Below are 20,256 nucleotides of genomic sequence, written 5' to 3'. Positions count from 1 at the left end.
GTGATTTTAATTCGTTGGTAATTTAAATAGATATGTTTAGATAGTGCATTGTTTACCCATTTTATTAACCCATTTGGGGTTGTTCTTTTTAAACTTTGTAATCCACTTTGCACTGTTAGGTTAAAAGTGGAATAGAAATGGCTTAATATAATTCAATTTGTCTTACTGTCCTCAGAGAACACCTGCTACAAGTGAGTAACTTCACTTTATAGAAAAAGGAAAACATCTGAGCTGTATTTTCCAAAGTTGATTAGCTCTCTTCCAACGGCAGAGATTTCAGCTCAGATTCCTGCATTTAACACTTTAATATCATTTGCTATTATGGGGATTTGCATGTAAGTTAAGTTGCAGATTAGATGTATCCTGTACAATAAAAAAAAGTTTTTTTTTCTTATATAGCCAGTTTAACTAAGCAGGTACCAAAATCATACACAATACAAAATTATAGATAGACACAGACAACAGAGTGCTATACAGATTCTTCACCCTTTTTTTTTTCTCGTGCACAGATGTGTTTTTAGCCTTTTCTTAAATTAATGTATTGATAAGAAAATTTACTTTATTTTTCAGAATTTATCACTACATGGCACTTGTGATATTATTTTCTTTAGGAAACAGGCATTAGCCAAAGGTTTTAGGGTTTTTTTTTTTCTTTTTACCTGCTGTCCTTTCTTTGCTGCTTTTCATTTGTTTGTTTGTTTTTTTGCTTACTCTCTCTCTCTCCCTGCCAAGCTTCCTTTGACCTGCCTCTCAGCATCTCCCTGTCCCTTCAGTCTCCCTCCTGGACCCTGCTACAGCTTGCTCGGTCCAGCTTAATTGCCAGGGTCTGAATTTTCTAGCCCTTCATGTTCAGTGTTACCTTATAAGTAGAAGTGCTTTGGTGATTGGCTAGTTTTCAAAAGAAAATGTTTTTTTCAAATATCTTATATAAAAAAGAAGAAGAAAAGACTTCATGATGGCTTCATAAAGAAAATCCAGATTTTATTACAGAAACATTCACAGTTTAGGAAATCACTTTTATAAAAAGACAAGCAGCAGGCCGCAATCCCAAAAATACCAATGGAGATACAATATTTAACATAGGTCCAGTGCTGTAGTGCTTTCTTTTAATTATAATTAAAACATTTGTACAAATTGTCTTATATTAACATTAGATCAAGTGGAAGGAAAAAGGCACATGGAAGTTCTGAATGATTGTAATAACCATCTGGCTAGAGATACTGCCCTTAGCAGAAACAAGCACACTGTAAAACGACCTAATTCAGACAAATACCATTCATATCTCTTTAGTCCTGGTCATTTCTTAATCAATTTTTTAAAAATGACACCCACTTCCTGGGGTTGCCAACTCAAGTAAAAATAGTTTTTACTCAAGCTCTTCTGACGCTGCATTCTGTCTTGGTGTGTAATTTATTTATTTATTGCATTTGTTTCCCACCTCTTTGCAAGCTCAATGTGGCTTACAATTATCATGAATAGAGGAAATATATTAGAAAATAGACATTTAGTGTTACAGAAGGATCTTGGGCAACATGATAATGATAAGACATGATAGTAGTATAACAAGCAGATATTGTAAGACAGCTCTGAATATGTGTAATAGATTGATTCTCAACACAGCAGTCCTGCGGTGCACAGAACAAAAACAGTTAATAAATAAATAAGTTATGATGGTAGCAGAAAGCTGGCAGACTCTCACTACAAATTTTCATGAGCTGTCAACCCTAAAACAGCAATTCTCAATTTGAAGCTGGAGTCCACACAAGATGAGCCTTTGTCAGGAACGTCACAAATAAACCACAGCGAGGGGAGGGAGGAAGCACTTTACTGAATTTTAAACTGTAAAATTAGTATACAACATAGTAGATGATAGCAGATAAAGACCTGGATGGTCTATCCAGTCTGTCCAACAAGATAAACTCATACTTTATCCTGCTCTGTTCCCACCACTTCCAGAGCACATCGTAGAAGCCTACCCAGCACCGTTCACCTCCCCACCCCCATCCCCTCAAACCACTGCATCCCACTCAAATCCATCCAGAAATGATCAGGGCACAAAACTGTAGAAGTCTGCCCAGCACTGGCTTTGCTTCTCAATTACTGGTGTTGCCATCTGATCACTGCTAAGCTTGTTTGGTTCCAGGCTTTCCATACAGGAATCCTTTGTGTTTATCCCATACATATTTGAATTCCGTTACTGTTTTCATCTCTACCACCTGGGCATTCCATGTGTCTATCACCCGCTCTGTGAAAAAGTTCTTTCTGATGTTATCCCAGTGTTGGCCCACCTGCAACCTCAATTCATATCCTCTAGTTCTACCACCTTTCCGTCTCTGGAAAAGCTTTGTTTGTAATTTGCATCATATCACCCCCGTCTCTCCTTTCCTCCAGGGTATACATGTTTAGGTCATCACATCTCACAAAACGATCTTGTGACACAAACCCAATACCATTTTTGTCACTTTTCTCTGAACCACTTCAATTCTTTTAATGTCCTTAGCAAGATCTGGCCTCCAAAACTGAACACAATATAACAAGTGGGTCATCAGTAATGAATTGTACAAGGGCATCAATACCTCCTTTCTTCTGCTGATTCACATTATCTGGTAAGATTTAGTATTACAACTTTTAAACATATTGGGGGGGGGGGGGGGGGGAGTGGGGAGAGGCAGGTCCAGAATGATAGCTTTTTCTGAATGCTTCTGAAAGGATCCAAAAAGTCAGCTTAACGAGATACACTGATGGACACTTTACATGAACAACTTGTTATACAGCATTTCAAATTGTGTTCTTTCACATCAGTTCTTAAGGTTTGAAAACTTAAGAGACCTGAAATGCATAAATTATACAAACCATCCAATCTCTCCTTCCACCTGCAGCACACAATCTGGGAAGGAAGCATATGGCCTGCACTAAGAACTAAATCACAATAAATAATTAAGACAGGCAGTAACTGAACCCCCTCCCACACACTCCTAATTAGCAGTAGCTTCAAAAATACTGCTACATCACAATCCAAGAGGAGTATGGATGAAACTTCTTTACAAGAGGAGGTGGTTCACTTTTCCTCACTCTGCTACCTGATCTCTTACTGGTCTGCACACACTGAGAGGCCAATGCAGAAAGTTGTGGATAGATCATACATGGATGTTGGCTTCTTCCATGAGTGTAATACCATAGCATGCCAAATGCTCGCTCTGCAAATTTGATGCACACAAAACGTGTCTACTACGTGGGGGGAAACCCTCCAGCTGCGTTAAGTGTAGCTTCTTGTGCGCATGTCAGAACAAAATTGTGTGATGTGCAAAAGGAAACTTTTAGTTTTGTTCCAACATGTGCACAAAGATTTATCGCTTGTCAGTCTTTTAAACTTGCAGGCACTTCCTCTGGCTGAAAATGACAAAACTGGCAGTTAAGTCTTAAACCCTAGCATTATAATTCCCTCTACTGCCCCAGGCCTGTCAAAAAATGTCACCCATGCTCAACCCCTCTGTGTATTGCTCAGCCATTAACATATGTATACAACACTGCAGCTTTCTGCATCAACCTCTGACATAGGAATGTAAGTACATAAGCCGTGCCATACTGGGACAACCGGAAGGTCCATCAAGCCCAACATCTTGTTTCCAACAGTGGCCAATCCAGGTTACGAGGACCTGGCAAGATCCCAAAACAGTACAGTACATTTTATGCTGCTTATCCTAGAAATACTGCCCAACAATCTTTGGCCTAACTCAGTCCACTTCAAAGATATAACAAAACCACTGACAGAGTGTGTTTAAACGAGTTAACTATATAGAGAAGCTATACAGAGGTATACAAGGAAGTTATGTGAGGTAGAGTCTCATATCTCTGACACGGCTGTTCTCATTTCACTCTAAAGGTGAATCACTTACTCATGTACATTATCTAATCATAGACTCGTCCCCCCACCTCCTTGTAACCAAATTTAGTTTCCACTATGCAATGGAGTGAGCACACACAGACGCTACAAGCAGAAATCCGATTTGGTGATACTCCCCCTTGACAAAGTTAAACGAAACGGGGACCTGTTGGGGTACAAGAGCTCACCAACCTGCATAAGATGTGTTGTGTGTATAAACCAGTAATAACGAAAGTGGCTAAGATATATACACTATTTAAAATAGTTCATAGTGGAAACTAAATTTGGTTACAAGGAGATGGGGGATGAGTCTATGATTAGATAATGTACATGAGTAAGTGATTCACCTTAGAGTGAAATGAGAACAGCCGTGTCAGAGATATGAAACTCTACCTCACATAGTTAATCTATATAGCTTCTCTATATAGTTAACTCGTTTAAACACACTCTGTCCGTGCTTTTGTTATATCCTAGAAATAAGAAGGATTTTCCCAAGTCCATTTTAATAATGGCTTATAGCCTTTTCTTTTAGGAAGCTACCAAACCTTTTTTAAACCCCACTAAGCAACAAATTCCAGAGTTTAATTACACATTGAGTGAAGAAATATTTTATTTGATTCGTTTTAAATTTACTTAGTAGCTTTATTGCCTGCCCCATGAACTTTTCTTTTAGGAAGTTATCCAAACCTTTTTTAAAACCCGCTATTTTTACTACATTGAAGAAATATTTTCTTTGATTTGTTTTAAATGTATTGCATGCCCCCTAGCTTTGAAAGAGTAAACAAGTACTGTACCACACACATCTACCCATTCTACACCACTCTCCCCTCAACCATCTTTTCTCCAAGTCAAAGAGCCCTAGACGCTTTAGCCTTTCCTCATAAGGAAGTCGTCCCATCCCCTTTATCATTTTCATTGCCCTTGTCTGTACCTTTCCTAATTCCACTATATCTTTTTTGAAACATGGTGTTAACAGAAGCTCTAAACCTTAATCAAAACTCTTTATAAACTAAAATATTTAACTGTTGGGGTATGTACTAAAGCCATCTGTCTTTGAATTTGTGGCATAACTGATAATTTTGTACATTTTGTAAATCTTTTTCAGTTTCATTAAGATGTATGTACCCTAATTCTGACCAGGTTTTTGCATACCAAAAACCTGACCATAGGGGAGAAGTTGGACAGAGAGGTTACAGACACAGAGGGGAAATGACTTGCAGGTAGGGGGGGCACCAAGGCAGGGACTCAATAGGGAGATGCAGCATGGGGATGGTATATGGACACAGAGAAGAAATATTAGACATGGAGAAGAATAGGAAAACAGAAGGATGATGGGGACATAAGGACAAAGAGGAGTGATGTTTGACAGAAGGGGAGAGGACAGGGAGATAAAGAGGTGATGATGGATGCAGGGATATGAACAGAGGGGAGATACTGGACAGGGGACACAGAGGAAAGAGAGATTGAACATGAGAGATGATAGGGACACAAAGCTGGATGGCAGACATGGAGATATGTCAAATGGAAAAGAGACCCTGCTGAGTCAAGAGAAGATAGAGAAAAGCAGAAACCAGAACCTGAGACCTACATGATTTGAAAAATAAAATGGACAGACAACAAAGGGTAGAAAAAATAATTTTATTTTCTATTTTGTGATTAGAGTATGGCAGATTTGAAATGTACATCCTGCCAGAGCTGGTGTTAGACATGGCTGGGGCACAGAGGGGTCTCCAAGCCCACTACCAGCTTCAGCTTCCAGCAGGCTTGGGGCTCGCCACTTAGGAGCCAACAGTTGCCCTAGTCACACTTCCCTAACACCCATCTCTGGCATGTGCCATCTTTATATTTTGCAGGAGTAAAGGCATCTCTTTCTATTATCGCTGGTGCTGTACTACATAACTGCTGGAGGTGGGGGCAGATGAGGACAAACTTTGTCCTCATGTCATTCTCTACCTGGAAGAAGGTAGAGACTAGCATGGCCCAAGGTTGCTACATTTAAAAATGGATCTGTAAAAGGAACACGTGAAGTGATTAAATAAACAGATGACACAGAACTGTTAAATCATGATATAGTACAGCAAATGCAGGCAGAGACTGGGCCTTGAAAGGGAACAGGGCTGGTGCTAGGGGCTCTAGCGCCCCCCCCCCTGCAAACTATGAGTCACCCAGCCCAGCATCTCCTCTCTCTCTTCTCCCACCCTCCTCCTTTTTCAGCTCCAGCCTCTCACCTATCCCCTGGATCAGCTCCCACCTACAGCTCTGCCTGTAGTCAAATGGGTCTGGCGCACCAGTACCAGCAATGCATGCTCCTCCGAGCCATGTCATTAATTTTGTGACGCAGAGGAGCGCACCAGACTATTTGAGTTCAGCAGAGCAGCAGCAGTGAAAGAGAGCAGGGCAACTGGGGAGGGCTAAAGCCAGGTGCCCACCCTGAAATGGAAGATAAAATTGAATGTTGACAAGTACAAAATGATAAATCCTAAGTACACGCACGTGCTGCTGGGTCCAATATTAGGAGTTACCACCCATGAAAGAATCTTCAAGTCACTGTGGACAACATGCTGCATGTTCAGCTCAGCGTGGAGCAGCATTCAAAACAGAGTATTAGGGATTATTTTGAAAATAATAAAGATTAAAAAAACAAAACAGATTGTTGTCATGCTCTGTGATGCAACTGCATGTTTATGCAGTTCTGGTTTCCCAATCTTTCAAAAAAAAGATTAAAAAAAAAAAAAAAAAGAGTAAGAAAAGTTTCCGAGAAGAGTAAGATAAAGGAAATAGAATGACTCCTCGCTGTAAAAAGAGTTCTTCAGCCTGGAGACAACAGAGGTAATATATAAAATAAGTAGAGTGGAGCAGCTAAAGTACGAAGATGAGGGGAACATGAATAAGAGCCACATTTAACAAAAAAAAAAAATATATATATATATGTATTTTTTTCACTCAATCTGGAATTAGGCTCTGGAATTAGGCTCTGGAATTTATCACTAAAGGATTTAGAGAACGCAGTTAACCTAGATGGATTCGGGGGGGAGAGAAAAAGTGTCTATCTCCTAGGAGTCTGTAAGGATTACTACCCATGTAGGCCCAGGAAAGTGTCCACTTACTCTGGGATCCTGTCAGGTGCTTGTGACCAGGCCTGGCCACCCTCAGGGAGAAGATGGAACTTTGGCCCATCTTATGAGTAAAAACTGTTTTGCAAGGACCAGCAGGCCTATCTATTCTCACAAGTGGGTAGCGTAGGCCGCTTTGCCCAGCCCAGAACTTATGACAAACATAAGAAGAGATTTGTGGAGCCCGATACACTCCACGGTGCGTGCACGAGTGCCTTCCCGCTCGCAGTGAGGCTGTACTTTTTTCACAGTCTCCATACTTGCTCAGTCCAAGAGCTTCTTTTCTGCCTCCAGCGTGTTTTTCTATGGCCTTTTGGAGGTCCTTCCATTCACGGCACATTGTTTTACCTTTTCCTTTATTTTCTCAGTTTTTTGCCAAATTTTTAAGTTTCCTTAACTTTTGCCTTGTCCCTTTTTCCTGCACCATCGCTTCTTTTAAATTTAGCCAACAAAGATTTTCCATCCATGTCCACTAACGTTCCCAGTGGCTTCAAGCGCTGTACCTGGTGCAATCGGACGATCTCTGGAAAAGACACCCATTCTTGGTGTCTCCAGTGTTTAGGGCCCGACCATAGCCCTGCAAACTGCAACTTTTGTCTTCGTATGAAAAAAAAAAAAAGGACCCAATTTTCCGGAGGCTCAACACAACAAACATTTTGGAGCCAAGTCCAATTACTCGGCGTCAGCATCGAAGTCAAGCATCGCACCAGGGACTGAAGGAAGCATCAGTAAGCATGGCTGCTGCTAGAGCTGCAAACAGTGAGAGCAGTGGTGCATCAAGTGTATCTCCACCTGTCTCCATCGTCGGACCCGATCCTGAGGTGACACGAGGATTCGGCATCATCCTCATCAGCTTGGTGACAAAGCTTCGGGCAAAGGTCAAGAACTACAGTCCTCGGAGTTTCAGGGCGTCGAAGGATTCAGCACCCAAGAACTGCCGGTGCCAGGAAGACCGCTCTCCCTCCATTCAGGAGGTAATGATGCACTCTTCTACCAGCAGCCATCAGCTGGCTCCAGTATTGACCCTGGCAGTCCTGCAACCTGTCTCTCAATTGGAGCCCCAGCTTTTCCCAATGTCAGCCCTCGATAAGCACATCAGGACCTTGCTTCCTGAGCTGCTTGATGGCCTTATGCATGCCTCCCATCACGGCCTCACATTGCCCTCAGCCTGCAGTGCAGCCTCCGACACCAGCACCGCGTGCAGTCCCCAGTGTCGACTGCCACCTAAGCTGGAACCCCCTCGACATCGATGGAGGAAGCTTTGCCAGAGTCAAGACAGGAACGGACTCAACACCATTCTCGAGGACATGGCTCCTTTGCATCGAGGCAGGCTCAATGACATAGAGAGGTTTTGTCTGACACACATAAGGAGCGCTCCTAGGAGTCAGAGGAAGATCCCAGGTACTTTTCCTCAGATGAGTCCTGAACAAATTCCTAGTCCAAGAGAAATTCAGGATGGTTTCCCTGGCCACCCTTCTCCCAATGATTCAGGAACACAATTGGCTATGCTCTCTGGACTTAAAGGATGCATATACTCACATTCCGATACTTCCAGCCCACTGGTAATATCTGATTTTGGCTGGGTTTTAGTACCGTGTGTTGCCTTTTTGTCTCACATCAGCTCCCAGGGTCTTCACCAAATGTCCAGCGGTAGTTCAATGTCACTATGCAGACTAGGAGTCCATGTGTTCCAGTATCTCAGTTGGATGGTAAACAGCACCTCCGAAGACAGTACTCAGGAGTCCATGCAGAGGACTATTCAGGTGCTCAAGCTACTAGGGTTCGTTTTAAACTACCAAAAGTCCCATATTTGCCCTGCCCAACAACTGGAGTTCATAGGAGCCCTGCTTGACACACAGGTTTGAGCCTACCTCCCGGAGACAAGAGCGGACATGTCACTCACTCCCAGGGTTCAAGCCTCTCAGCAGGTCACAGATCGGCAGATGTTAAGATTGTTGGGCAACATGGCTTCCACAGTGTAAGTTACACCTATGACACATTTCACAGGAGATCAGCGCAATGGACCCTAGCTTCTGAGTGTGTCAAGCCAAAGGGAGCATGAAAGATGTAATCCAAGCATCCCCAGCGCTTCTAAGCTCCCTTCAGGGATGGACCATTCAATCCAATTTGACTCTGGGACTTCCATTCCAAATTCCTCAGCCACAAAAGGTGCTGACGACAGATGCATCGGTCCTGGGATGAGGGGCTCATGCAAATGGGCTTCACACCCACGCTGTTTGAGCCACCCAGGAAACAAATCTTCAAATCAATCTGCTGGAGCTCCGGACAATCTGGAATGCTCTAAAGGCTTTCAGAGATCAGTTATCTCATCAAATCATGCTCATCCAAACAGACAATCAGGTTGCCATGTATTACACCAACAAGCAGAGGGGCACCGGATCACACCCTCTGTGTTAGGAGGCTGTCCGGATGTGATATTGGGCTCGCCAACTTAGCATGTTCCTTTGGCAGGCAAAAACACCACCCTGGCTGACAGACTGAGCAGGATAATGCAACCACACGAGTGGTCTCTTAATACGGGCACTGCCTGCAAGATCTTCCGAGTGTGGGGCACCCCCCTCAGTAGATCTTTTTGCCACTCACATCAACTACAAGGTCCCTCAGTTCTGTTCCAGGCTTCAGGCCTATGACAGACTAGCGTCAGATGCCTTCCTCCTCAACTGGGGGACAGGCCTTCTGTATGCGTATCCTCCCACACCTCTAGTGGGGTAAACTTTGCTGAAACTCAAGCAAGACTGCAGAACCATGACTCTGATCATGGCCATAGTGGCCACAGCAAATACAGTTCCCTCTACTTCTGGAGTTATCCTCCGTAGAACTGTGGAGAGTGGAGTGTTTTCTGACCCTCATCACGCAGAACGAGGGGTCTCTTCTACATCCCAACCTCCAGTCTCTGGCTGTCACAGCTTGGATGTTGAGAGCCTAGAATTTGCTTCCTTGGGTCTTTCAGAAGAGTGTCTCCCGGGTTTTGCTGGCTTCCAGGAAAGACTCCACTAAGAGGTGCTATTCTTTCAAATGAATGAAGCTTGCCATCTGGTGTGAGGACAAGGCCCTAGATCCCCTTGCTTGCCCTACACAGACCACGCTTGAATACCTTCTACACCTTTCTGAGTCTGGTCTCAAGACCAACTCGGTAAAGGTTCACCTTAGTGCAATTAGTGCTTACCATCATCGTGTAGAGGGTAAGCCCATCTCTGGACAGCCTCTAGTTGTTCGCTTCATGAGAGGTTTGCTTCTGTCAAAGCCCCCTGTTAAACCTCCACCTGTGTCATGGGATCTCCATGTCATTCTCACCCAGCTGATGAAAGCTCATTTTGAGAACTGAATTACTGCCATCTGAAGTACTTGACTTGGAAGATCATTTTCTTGTGGCTGTTACTTCAGCTCATAAGGTCAGTGAGCTTCAGGCCTTAGTGGTGGATGCACCTTATACTAAGTTTCGTCACAACAGAGTAGTCCTCCACACACACCCACACCCTAAGTTCCTGCCAAAAGCAGTTAGAGTTCCATCTGAACCAGTCAATAGTCTTGCAAACATTCTTTCCCCGACCTCATGCCCATCCTGGAGAAAGCAGCTTGTACACCTTGGATTGCAAGAGAGCATTGGCCTACTATATGAAGCAGACCAGACCCCACAAACAGTCCGCCCAACTTTTTATTTGCCATTGGGAAACGCACCATTTCTAATTGGCTGCCAGATTGCATTTCCTTCACTTATTGCATTTGTATCCCACGTTTTCCCATCTCTTTGCAGGCTCAATGTGGCTTACAATACATCATGAATGGCAGAAATATATAAGAAAATAGATATTTAGTATTACAGAAGGATCTTGGGTAACATTATAATGATAAAAGCATGATAATAGTATCACAAGCAGATATTATAAGACAATTCTAGATGTATGTGGAGTTCACATTTGTTGATCTTTGTGGTATACCTTGTTAAAGAGATGGGTCTTCAGTAGTTTGCAGAAGTTAGTTAGTTAATAAATCGTTTTTAAGTTGCATGGCAGCGCGCTCCAGAATTGTGTGCTCAGGTATGAAAAGGTTGACACATGCGTTAGTTGGTATTTTAGACCTTTACAGTTGGAGAAGTGAAGATTTAGGAAATGTGCGGGATGATTTTTTTTAGCATTCCTGGGTGGTAAGTCTATCAGGTCTGACATGTAGGCTGGGGCATCTCCGTGAATGATTTTATGAACTAGGGAGCATACTTTGAACGTGATGAGTTCTTCAAGTGGGAGCCAGTGTAGCTTTTCACGTAAGGGTTTAGCACTTTCATATTTTGTTTTGCCGAATATGAGTCTAGCTGCGGTGTTCTGGGCTGTCTGAAGTTTCTTGATTATTTGCAGCCAGCGTAGAGTGCGTTGCAGTAGTCTAGATGTCTGAGTACCATTGATTGAACCAGGTTGCGGAAGACGGTCGTTGGGAAGAAAGGTCTTACTCTTTTTAATTTCCACATTGAGTGGAACATCTTCTTGGTTGTGTTTTTCGCATGGTTCTCAAGTGTTAGGTGTCGATCAATGGTAACTCCGAGAATTTTTAGGGTGTCCGAGATTGGGAGGTTCAGTTTTGGTGTGTTAATGGTGGTGAATTTGTTCGTGTTATGCTGAGAGGTGAGTATTAGGCATTGGGTTTTTTCTTCATTGAGTTTCAGCTGAAATGCATCCGCCCATGTATGCATGATATGTAGACTTTGGTTGATGTCACTGGAAATTTCCGTTAGATCTTGTTTAAATGGGATGTAGATCATTACGTCATCTGCGTATATGTATGGGTTGAGGTTTTGGTTTGATAATAGTTTGGCCAAGGGTATCATCATTAAGTTGAATAGAGTCGGTGAGAGGGGGCTGGCCCTAGAGGTTCATGTCACGGCTCACAATGTCCGAAGCATGGCTGCGACAGTAGCCCACTTGAGGTCAGCCTCCACTGAAGAAATTTGTAAGGCTGCGACGTGGTTGTCAGTCCACACATTCACATCAGTGACTGCTAGTCGTTTCAAGCAGTGTTGCAGAATTTGTTTGTCTAGAATCCAACTTCACCCTCCTAGGCCCGTTTTTTCCATTGCAGGCTGCACTTTCATTCACATTGTATAAAGTTTCAAGTTAATCTTGCAGTTGCAAGGCCCAATTGACCACTGTTTGTTGTTTTTGGTGAGCCTGGATGCTAAGGATTCCCCACTTGTGAAAATAGATAGGCCTGCTTGTCCTCTGAAAAAGCAAAGATACTTATCTGTAGCAGGTATTCTCAGAGGACAGAAGGCCTTATATTCTCACAATCCCTCCCACCTCCCCTTGGAGTTGTCTCCTTTATTATTTTTCCTTTTTTGCTGTTATACTCCACCAAGGTGACCGCGTTCACGCAGCGGGCAGGAAGGCATGCATGGTGGAGCATGTCTCGTGCTCCACAAAACTCTTCTTAAGATCCGGACAGGGCAACAGAGTCTGCATTACCCATTTGTGATAATATAAGGCCTGCCTTCCTCACAGAATACCTGCTACAGGTAAGTATGTTCCCTTTAAGGGAAGTGCTTCTAATCCTTCACAAGCTGACATGAAGGGGAGGGGGGGGGGGTTGGTGTACAAATCACCAGGCAGGCCTCCAATGATGGTGGAATATATTTATATCTGATGGCTTGTAGCACTTCACCCAGTGATTGGGGTAAGGAAGACAGAATTGATACTATTCATGTAATAGCATTGCAATGATGGAGCGTGAGGATTAAAGGATGCACTTTAGATAGGTCAACCACTGATTACTGACCATAACCCAGGACCCCCTCTTTTACATCATTCTAATTTTGTGGTCCCTGTTAGTGCAGCCCAGGGCCAGCAACAGGACAAACCCACTCCTCCGCTTCAAAACCTCTGTAATCAAGACCTACAAGAATAGCTTTACCCCCAAATTAAAAAGCAGCTTCCCTGCTATCTACCATATTCACACTGCCACTAGGGTAGAAAAATGCATCGCACATACCTTCACAAAAACATACTGGTCTCACCAACCAGAACAGATATACCAAGGATGAACCCATGCCAAAGAGACTGAAGGCCAAAGAGGGAAATTTCTTTAGAGGGTGCATCTAGAGTATAAATCTTTCTAGATAAACTGTCATATTGCTTCGCAAAAGAAAAACTTACAGCGATATTTGTTTTTCCTTTGGTGCCTCTGGAAAAATGCAGCATGCATGGGTCCAAGCCTCAAAGAAGTTCCTCATTTAACTAAGTATTTACTTAAGTGAATTCTCTGGCTGCAAAACTGCCCAGCATTCAGTAGCTATAAGTTTAGCATGTATGCATTTAGCTACAAGGAAAAGATGGAATGGAGGAGAATGCAGAGGAAGGGTGCGTGACTTTTCTTCAGGACAGGAAGTGCTCTGCACTGAGAAGGATATAACATTTTTGGAAGAGTAGCCAACATGTTTGAGCAAGAAGATTCTTGATCTTGCTTTCCTTCTTCCAATCTTTTGGATCATCTGCCACATCTCCTTCCTTCTCTCTCCTTACCACCACCTAGCCCCTGGACTGCAAGAACTGTACACCAAACGTTCAGCGTTGCTACCTCCACCCAACATCCCCTACTCACTTCTGCATTTCCTGTGTGAAGAAGAGAAGCAGACAGAAGGCCCTGCTAAACCTCTGCTATTAGTGTCCTAGATACAACTATGTGCACATATAATAAAAGAAAGGCAGGCATGTACATCTCTCTATAGGGCCTCTTGGCAGATCTCCAAAGAGAAATTTGGATGCACATTTTCACTTTGAAAATTCCCCCAGGAAAATGCTTCACATTTGTTTATAGTGCACAGAGTTTTGTGTGTTAAAATACAATATGCACTTGATAGACCATATAGCATTTCACAAGCACACACAATAATCAAAATCATGTACCTTAAGTGCAAATAACCGCCCCAGCCTAACCCTCTCAACCAGCAGAGAAACGTATGCAAGACTAGGTTCATAACCCAGGGCACACCATTTCTCTGCCAACGCCTGCAGCATCTCACCCCAAGACCAGGATTAAATCTAAGCATTTAATTACAGCACACCCATTCCATGCAGCTATTGTCAAGTCAAATGGAATTCTTTACAGACCAATCCCGCAAGCCCACGTGCTTCTTTTTCTTTTTTGTCCAGAAGACTAAAACCCTGCAGCACTTCATGGCCCAAATGCAGTCCCTGCTGCTCTATCAACCATACTGTTCTCCATCCCCACCATGTGTGTGTCCTAAACTCTCCAAGAACTCTTGGAAACTCCAGAAGGCCTACAATGGACTCTGGTATTTGGAGTGTTTCTAAATATTGTATCATAACAGCAGCTTAAATTGGTGACCACTCTCACTTGTTTACCAGCTTCTTAATCAGCATGTAAGTTTACATGTTGCTTCAGCTTATTTCATTTTCGAATCAGAAAGTTACACTTGATATTTCAGATGCTCCAGCAGAGGTGCCATACTGTGAAAATATGTAAGCCTTTCATTCATAACCAAAAAGCCCCCGGTCAGAGCCTAGGAGGCAGCCAGTGCCCACCGTACATGTAACTGAAAAAAAAAACCAAACACAGTCAAGGTGACGGCCACTCCCACTGCAAGTGTAAGCAAAAAAACACAGCAATGCAGTGCAGAAAATGAAAAAATGCTGAAAAAGTAAAAGCAGCTTGTTTAAACACAAAATGAAAAAACCTGCTATTCTGCAAGGTAAAGAGTCAAGAACATGACCCACAGGCTTTCAAAGCATGGCTCTCTCTGCAACGGCCTGTGAAAGTCACACCCTGACTACCTCACATTCCCACTTCTAAAACAGCACTGGTTGATTTTTCCATCATGGTCACTTATTTCACACTTTGAGGAAAGAGTGCACATTCAACAGTGATCAGCTGCTTCTTTTACGCTTCTGCATCAAGAAAGTCTTCCATAGCACTATGCAAAGAGCAAAGTAAGGAAAGGCTTCATAGCACAGCTTCCACGATTTGCTAAAATCTTCTAGTAAAGCCATAAAACAGCTACCTTCAACAACAAGGACTTTACGTTCTTTCCTTCACTGATGCTCATGCCACTCAACACATTTAGGCTTCAGTTCCTTATAACAGGTGAATCTTGACTGAAACAAACCAGTAAGGAAAAATGAAGTGGTGAATGAGCAATGCTGAACGCAAGGTGGCCCTCTGGCAACAGCTGTCAATCGTTCTTTTCTCTGTCCAGATTGAGCAGCTTTTTCCTCGGAGACAGGCTGTGTAAAGGCAGCTGCTTGCCAGTCTTTGTGGACGGCTCTTTAGGGATGTCTCCGGAAATCTGTACTACAGAGTTTCTGGTTGTGTTACTCATCTCAATTACTTCAAAGTCCACTTCATTCCACTGCTGTGCATCCTCATCCTCTTCCTCCTCCTGTCCTAAACCAGATAACAAAGCTTTTTGGTCTTCACTCTCTACCCTGGCCTTCAGGGGACCATCACACTCTGAGGTGGCCAATTTGTACATGACAGGGAACAATACAGCTGTTATTACAGAAGAGCCCAGAGCCATATACATGAGGACAGGGATGTCTGGAAACTTTCCCTGCAGAAATCCCACCACTGCAGGAATAACCATCTCTCCCAAGGCTGCTCCCACCACAAAAAAAGAAGCTGATTTGCCCCCAATAGTGGTGTATTGCTTTACCCACGAAATACCACTAGGGAACGTGGTGGCCATCGAGGCGCCATACACAGCAGTCCCCACCCACACCAGTGTTGTGTTTTTGCTGAAAAGCACCAGGGACAGGGAAGAGAGTGTGCAGCCTATTACACTGAGGATAATCATGGTGCCAGGATACAAGCAGGTAGCAAAGCAGATAGCTAGGCCTCTGACGGTGGCAAAGGTCCCCCAGAAAACTGAATTCAGACCTGCAGCTGGGCTTTCTAGCATCTTTACGTGAGTCTTTGCATATGTAAATATGTAAGAGCCATAGGCCACCTCTGCACCAACATACCAGAAAAAGAACAGGAACAGAAGGAAAAGAATGGCATTGTGGTATTTTGCAGCCTGTGCTTTCTCCGTAGAAGCCTTGAGTTTCTCTTGACCTGGGCTGCAGCTTGAGTAAAGAATGAGCAGAAGCAGAGAGACCAGTAAAATGTAGGTGCCAATAACAATATAAGACAGCATGGAGCCTGATTTCATCAGTTCAAATAGCTTCGTGAAGAACGGACTGTGATCCACTGGATTCTGTGCCTTGGTTGGGGTTGGACTTGACATGGGTAGGCTGTTCCCTGCATCCTCTGGTCCACTTAGGAACTCCAAAGACAGTTTGGCTAGTATTGGAGCCACAAAGGCGCCCAAGGCGAAGCTGAAGTGTAGAGCCTGAACATGCGGTCCTGCCTGCTCTGCCCAGATGTTCAGTATAACCACATTGCCACCTGCAAAACAATGCACACATTTAAACTTCCCAACAAAACACATTTTCTCTTTGGTGGGCAACTTGACCATACATGCACGCACATAAGCCCCACATCCCAAGGACAAGCGTGACGTACCCAAAGGACTGCCAATGCATCCTGGCTGAGATCATGCAGTTACTTTCAAAAAGTACAAAAACTCAATGAAGTTACATGGAAAAAATACTTTTAAAACAAATAGGAGGAAATGTTTGGGGGGGGGTTTTCTCAGCGAATAGTTAAGTTCTGGAACTCTTTGCCAGAGGATGTGGAAACAGCAGTTAGCGTATCTGGGTTTAAAAAAGGTTAGAACAAGGTACTGGAGGAAAAGGCCAGATATGAGGAAGCCACTGCTTGTCCTGGGATTGGTAGCATGGAATGTTGCTGCTAATTGGGTTTCTGCCAGGTACTTGTGACCTGGATTGGCCACTGTTTGGAGAACAGGATACTGGGCTAGATGGACCACTGGTCTGACCCAGTATGTTCTTTATGATTATGATCTTTATTGCTATCTAATCCACCTGACTGGCCAAGTTAAGTAAGTAAAAACATCAGAAATTATACTCCATAGAGGAATCTGAGGGTACCCCGGGGTAACCTGTTGATGATACTTGTACTGACAAAAGAAAAATAGACAAGACCGGCTTTTAGTGTAGTCGATCCTTCCAATTAGAACAAGCTATCCTGGAGAAAGGGGATGAAAACATTTTTAATTTGCTGCAAATTAACCCCCGTTTACTAAGCCATGCTAGCAGCTGCTGTGTGCTAACGCAGACACAGCTCGTTCACCTTAAATGGGCACTGCCGCACAGCTTAGTACACAGGGGGGTAAATGTTGATTGTATAATTTTATTGAAAAAATTTTAATTCTGATTCTGCTTTTACTATCTTTAAATTCTTACTTCATACTGTGATTGTTTTATTGTGCAACATATTTAATTCAGGAAGATGGTACAAACAAGTGATCCATTTGCATGCACTGGCTCCACTGTATGGATAGCTATCCTGAAATCTGACTGGTTTGGTTGAGAACCCCTGGTTTAGAAGTACAACCTGCACAACTGGACACTACATCAGATGAGGTCTCAGGATTCAGGGTGTATTACCGACAAATTTTGTACTGTTATCCCTCTTCTCTATGTACCCCATAATTCCCTTGGCACAGGTGTAATGTTTCACTGCCCAAACATTAACAAAAATAGTCACTTCACCCCTCTGCCAAGGTAAATTCTGTTTGATAGACATACTTCTCCTTGGATTCCTGTACAGGCTCAGCTTTTAAACTGAAATTAGCTGCCAAATATCGCACCTCTCCTTCAAATTTCTTCTATTATTTCCAATGTCTTCTATACCTTCAGCAATATTCATTCTCTTTCAGATCTGTGTGTATCATCTGCTCATGAAGAAACTGAACAGAACTAGCTGCTGCACAGATCCCTTTACTAGGCCAGCTTACTGGCACACACTAGGGTATGGCCTACTGTAGAAAAGACACTGGTTTCCCCAGGCAAAGGAGAGAAATGGCAGTGGCAGGTGTCTTTGCCAATAACCTGCCCTCCTCTGTCCTGAGCACCATGAAGCAAGGAAGTGAGAAAAAAAAGCCATGGGACCCTTGCCAGCAGCAGTTCCTGAGTCTCTCTCTCCCTCCGATGCATCTAAATGTGTTAGAGGAACCCTTGCCAAGTGGCATTTCCTGATTCTCTCTCTTGCTGTCTCTCTGAGATGCACCTAAAGCGTGATTGGGGGGGGGGGGGGGGATGGGGAGAACCCTTGCAAGCAGCATTTCCTGGCTCTCTTTCTCCAAGAAGCAACCTTGCAAGCAGCATTTGCAGACTCTCTCTCTCTCCCCGAGGATGTGCCTAAAGGCACGGGTGGGGACCTTTGCACACACTGTTTCCTGAATTGCTTTCTCTGAGATGCACCTAAAGGTGGGGAAGGGACCTTTGCAAGCAACATTATCACGACTCTCTCTGAGATGCACCTAAAAGCGTTGGTGGGGGGGGGGAGGCTCTGACCCCTAATGTTTGTATTTTCAGAGCACCCCTCTGAATAATTAAACAAGGAATACCTGTAAGATTTATTTCATCCCCCTCCCTAATTATTCTGTGTGCTGTTTTCAATCCTTGCTAACTAGATCAGGTTACAGGGTGACTTTGTGAAATTGTGCAAAGACATGCATGTGACCCACACTAGACCATCCTGACTAGACTGGACCCAAAAATACATTTACGCATTTAGCGTGATTTGTTGGGCAAGCGATGGGAGAAGGGGACATGGACCCTTCACTGAAACACAGATATATGTGGGGGTAGAAACGGTTATAGAAACTTGCTTAAGATCATGGGGAGGGAGTGGCTTACATAGTACCGGAGAGGCCTTTGCATGATCCGGTGTGAACAGATACAGCGTGATGTGGTAAGATCAAGTTCATATGGCACAGAGGCGTATTTTCAAAGCACTTAGACTTACAAAGTTACATTGAAATCTATGGAACTTTGTAAGGCTAAGTGCTTTGAAAATGAGCCCCACAGCCACATTAGGGAATCGGAGAACAGAAGATGCGTACGTTGTTTTGTATTTAAGTCCTTCGCAGCTTGGGAGGTTGTGGGTTATGTCCCTCTACCAGCAGGTGGAGATAGAGAGAACCTCAGAGGTTTGCTATATGTGGACCTGTGCAGCCAACTGAACCTCAGTATAAACGATACCAAAGCAGTGGAATGGAAACAATAGAAAACTCTCCCGACATTGTCAGACCAATGGCCCAACATACTTCCACCACTTCTATACTTATTTATTTTATTTTTTAATCAAACGAAGGAACATTCAGAACGGAACCCGAAAAAAAAAAAAAACAAAAAACTAACCAACCGCAACAAAACCGCAGACAGTAAACCCAGGGGGGGGGCCTCTGGGACACCATGGAATTTGCTGATAAAACTGTGACCCCAATGTGGTGTTACCTGTACTCATTGATCTCCACCTTCCTAAAGTCCAATATTTTTCCTCTGTAGTTCATAAAAAAGGAGGAAAAAGACCTCAGTTGGCTGTGACTGTATTACCCGACTCAAAAAAGCAGGCAAACCTAAGTTAGGTAGACATTTATGATTTGTGAACAGCTCACAGTTCTCTCATTAGACTGAAAAAACCTCCATAATTTTGTATTCAAAATAAACCCTTTGATTCTTCTTAAATCTTTTCAATGAGAATAAATATAAACTATGTGTGTAGAAAATCACTTAGCTTTAAAGCAGGAGCAGTCCCAACGGGGACCCATTTCACCAATGTAGGCTTCCTCAGGGGAATGAGATCACTGCCAGCAATTCAGGATTGTATCCCCCTGCCCTTACCTCTTGGCAGAGTGTATTTATTCCCATTGAAATATACAGTCCCCATTGGGACCACTCCTACTTTAAAGCTAAGTGGTCTATGCCAGTATGGCAAATGTTTATATTCTTATGCTGCCAAGGGTCTGATCAGATCGGGAAGACCTGGCTGCAGGAAAGTGCTACTTACAACCAGAGGAGACAGCTGGCTGCGATTAAAAAAAAAAAAAAAAGTTTGAAAAAAGCTACATAGTGCTTTCATACATGCAGCTTGTGTGCATGCATAAGACATCTGCAGCATGTGCAGAGCAGCCACGCCCATGCTCGGGTAACTGATAGGCTCCCCCTCCCCCCCCCCCCCCCCCCCCCCCCCCGAGCTGTTCACTGTCTTTGCGAGCAGCTCATTTGAATCCTATCTTTTTTGAGCATTCCTTACTATTTCCAACTCAACAATTTTTACTGAGGTGAAAATAGCGATCAGTACCAGGATTTTGGTGCTTTCTTTCCA

At 43.4% G+C, this 20,256-nt stretch overlaps 1 protein-coding gene across 1 annotated transcript in view; it reads right to left on the bottom strand.

Moving 5' to 3' along the window:
• Window positions 1–12,299: 12,299 nt before the first annotated feature.
• The window catches only part of MFSD4B (major facilitator superfamily domain containing 4B), a 28,430-nt gene continuing 20,473 nt past the window's right edge, over window positions 12,300–20,256 (bottom strand). The window contains exon 4 of the mRNA XM_030199215.1: window positions 12,300–16,407. Coding sequence (XP_030055075.1) covers window positions 15,194–16,407 — 1,214 coding nt within the window. The 3' untranslated portion in view covers window positions 12,300–15,193. The remainder of the gene's footprint in view (window positions 16,408–20,256) is intronic.

The sequence above is a fragment of the Microcaecilia unicolor genome, chromosome 3 (genome assembly GCF_901765095.1).
Source record: "Microcaecilia unicolor chromosome 3, aMicUni1.1, whole genome shotgun sequence".
In the NCBI taxonomy this organism is placed as follows: domain Eukaryota; kingdom Metazoa; phylum Chordata; class Amphibia; order Gymnophiona; family Siphonopidae; genus Microcaecilia; species Microcaecilia unicolor.
The sequence above is the reverse complement of the archived record's forward strand: the minus strand, read 5'-3'. Positions and strand labels throughout refer to the sequence as shown.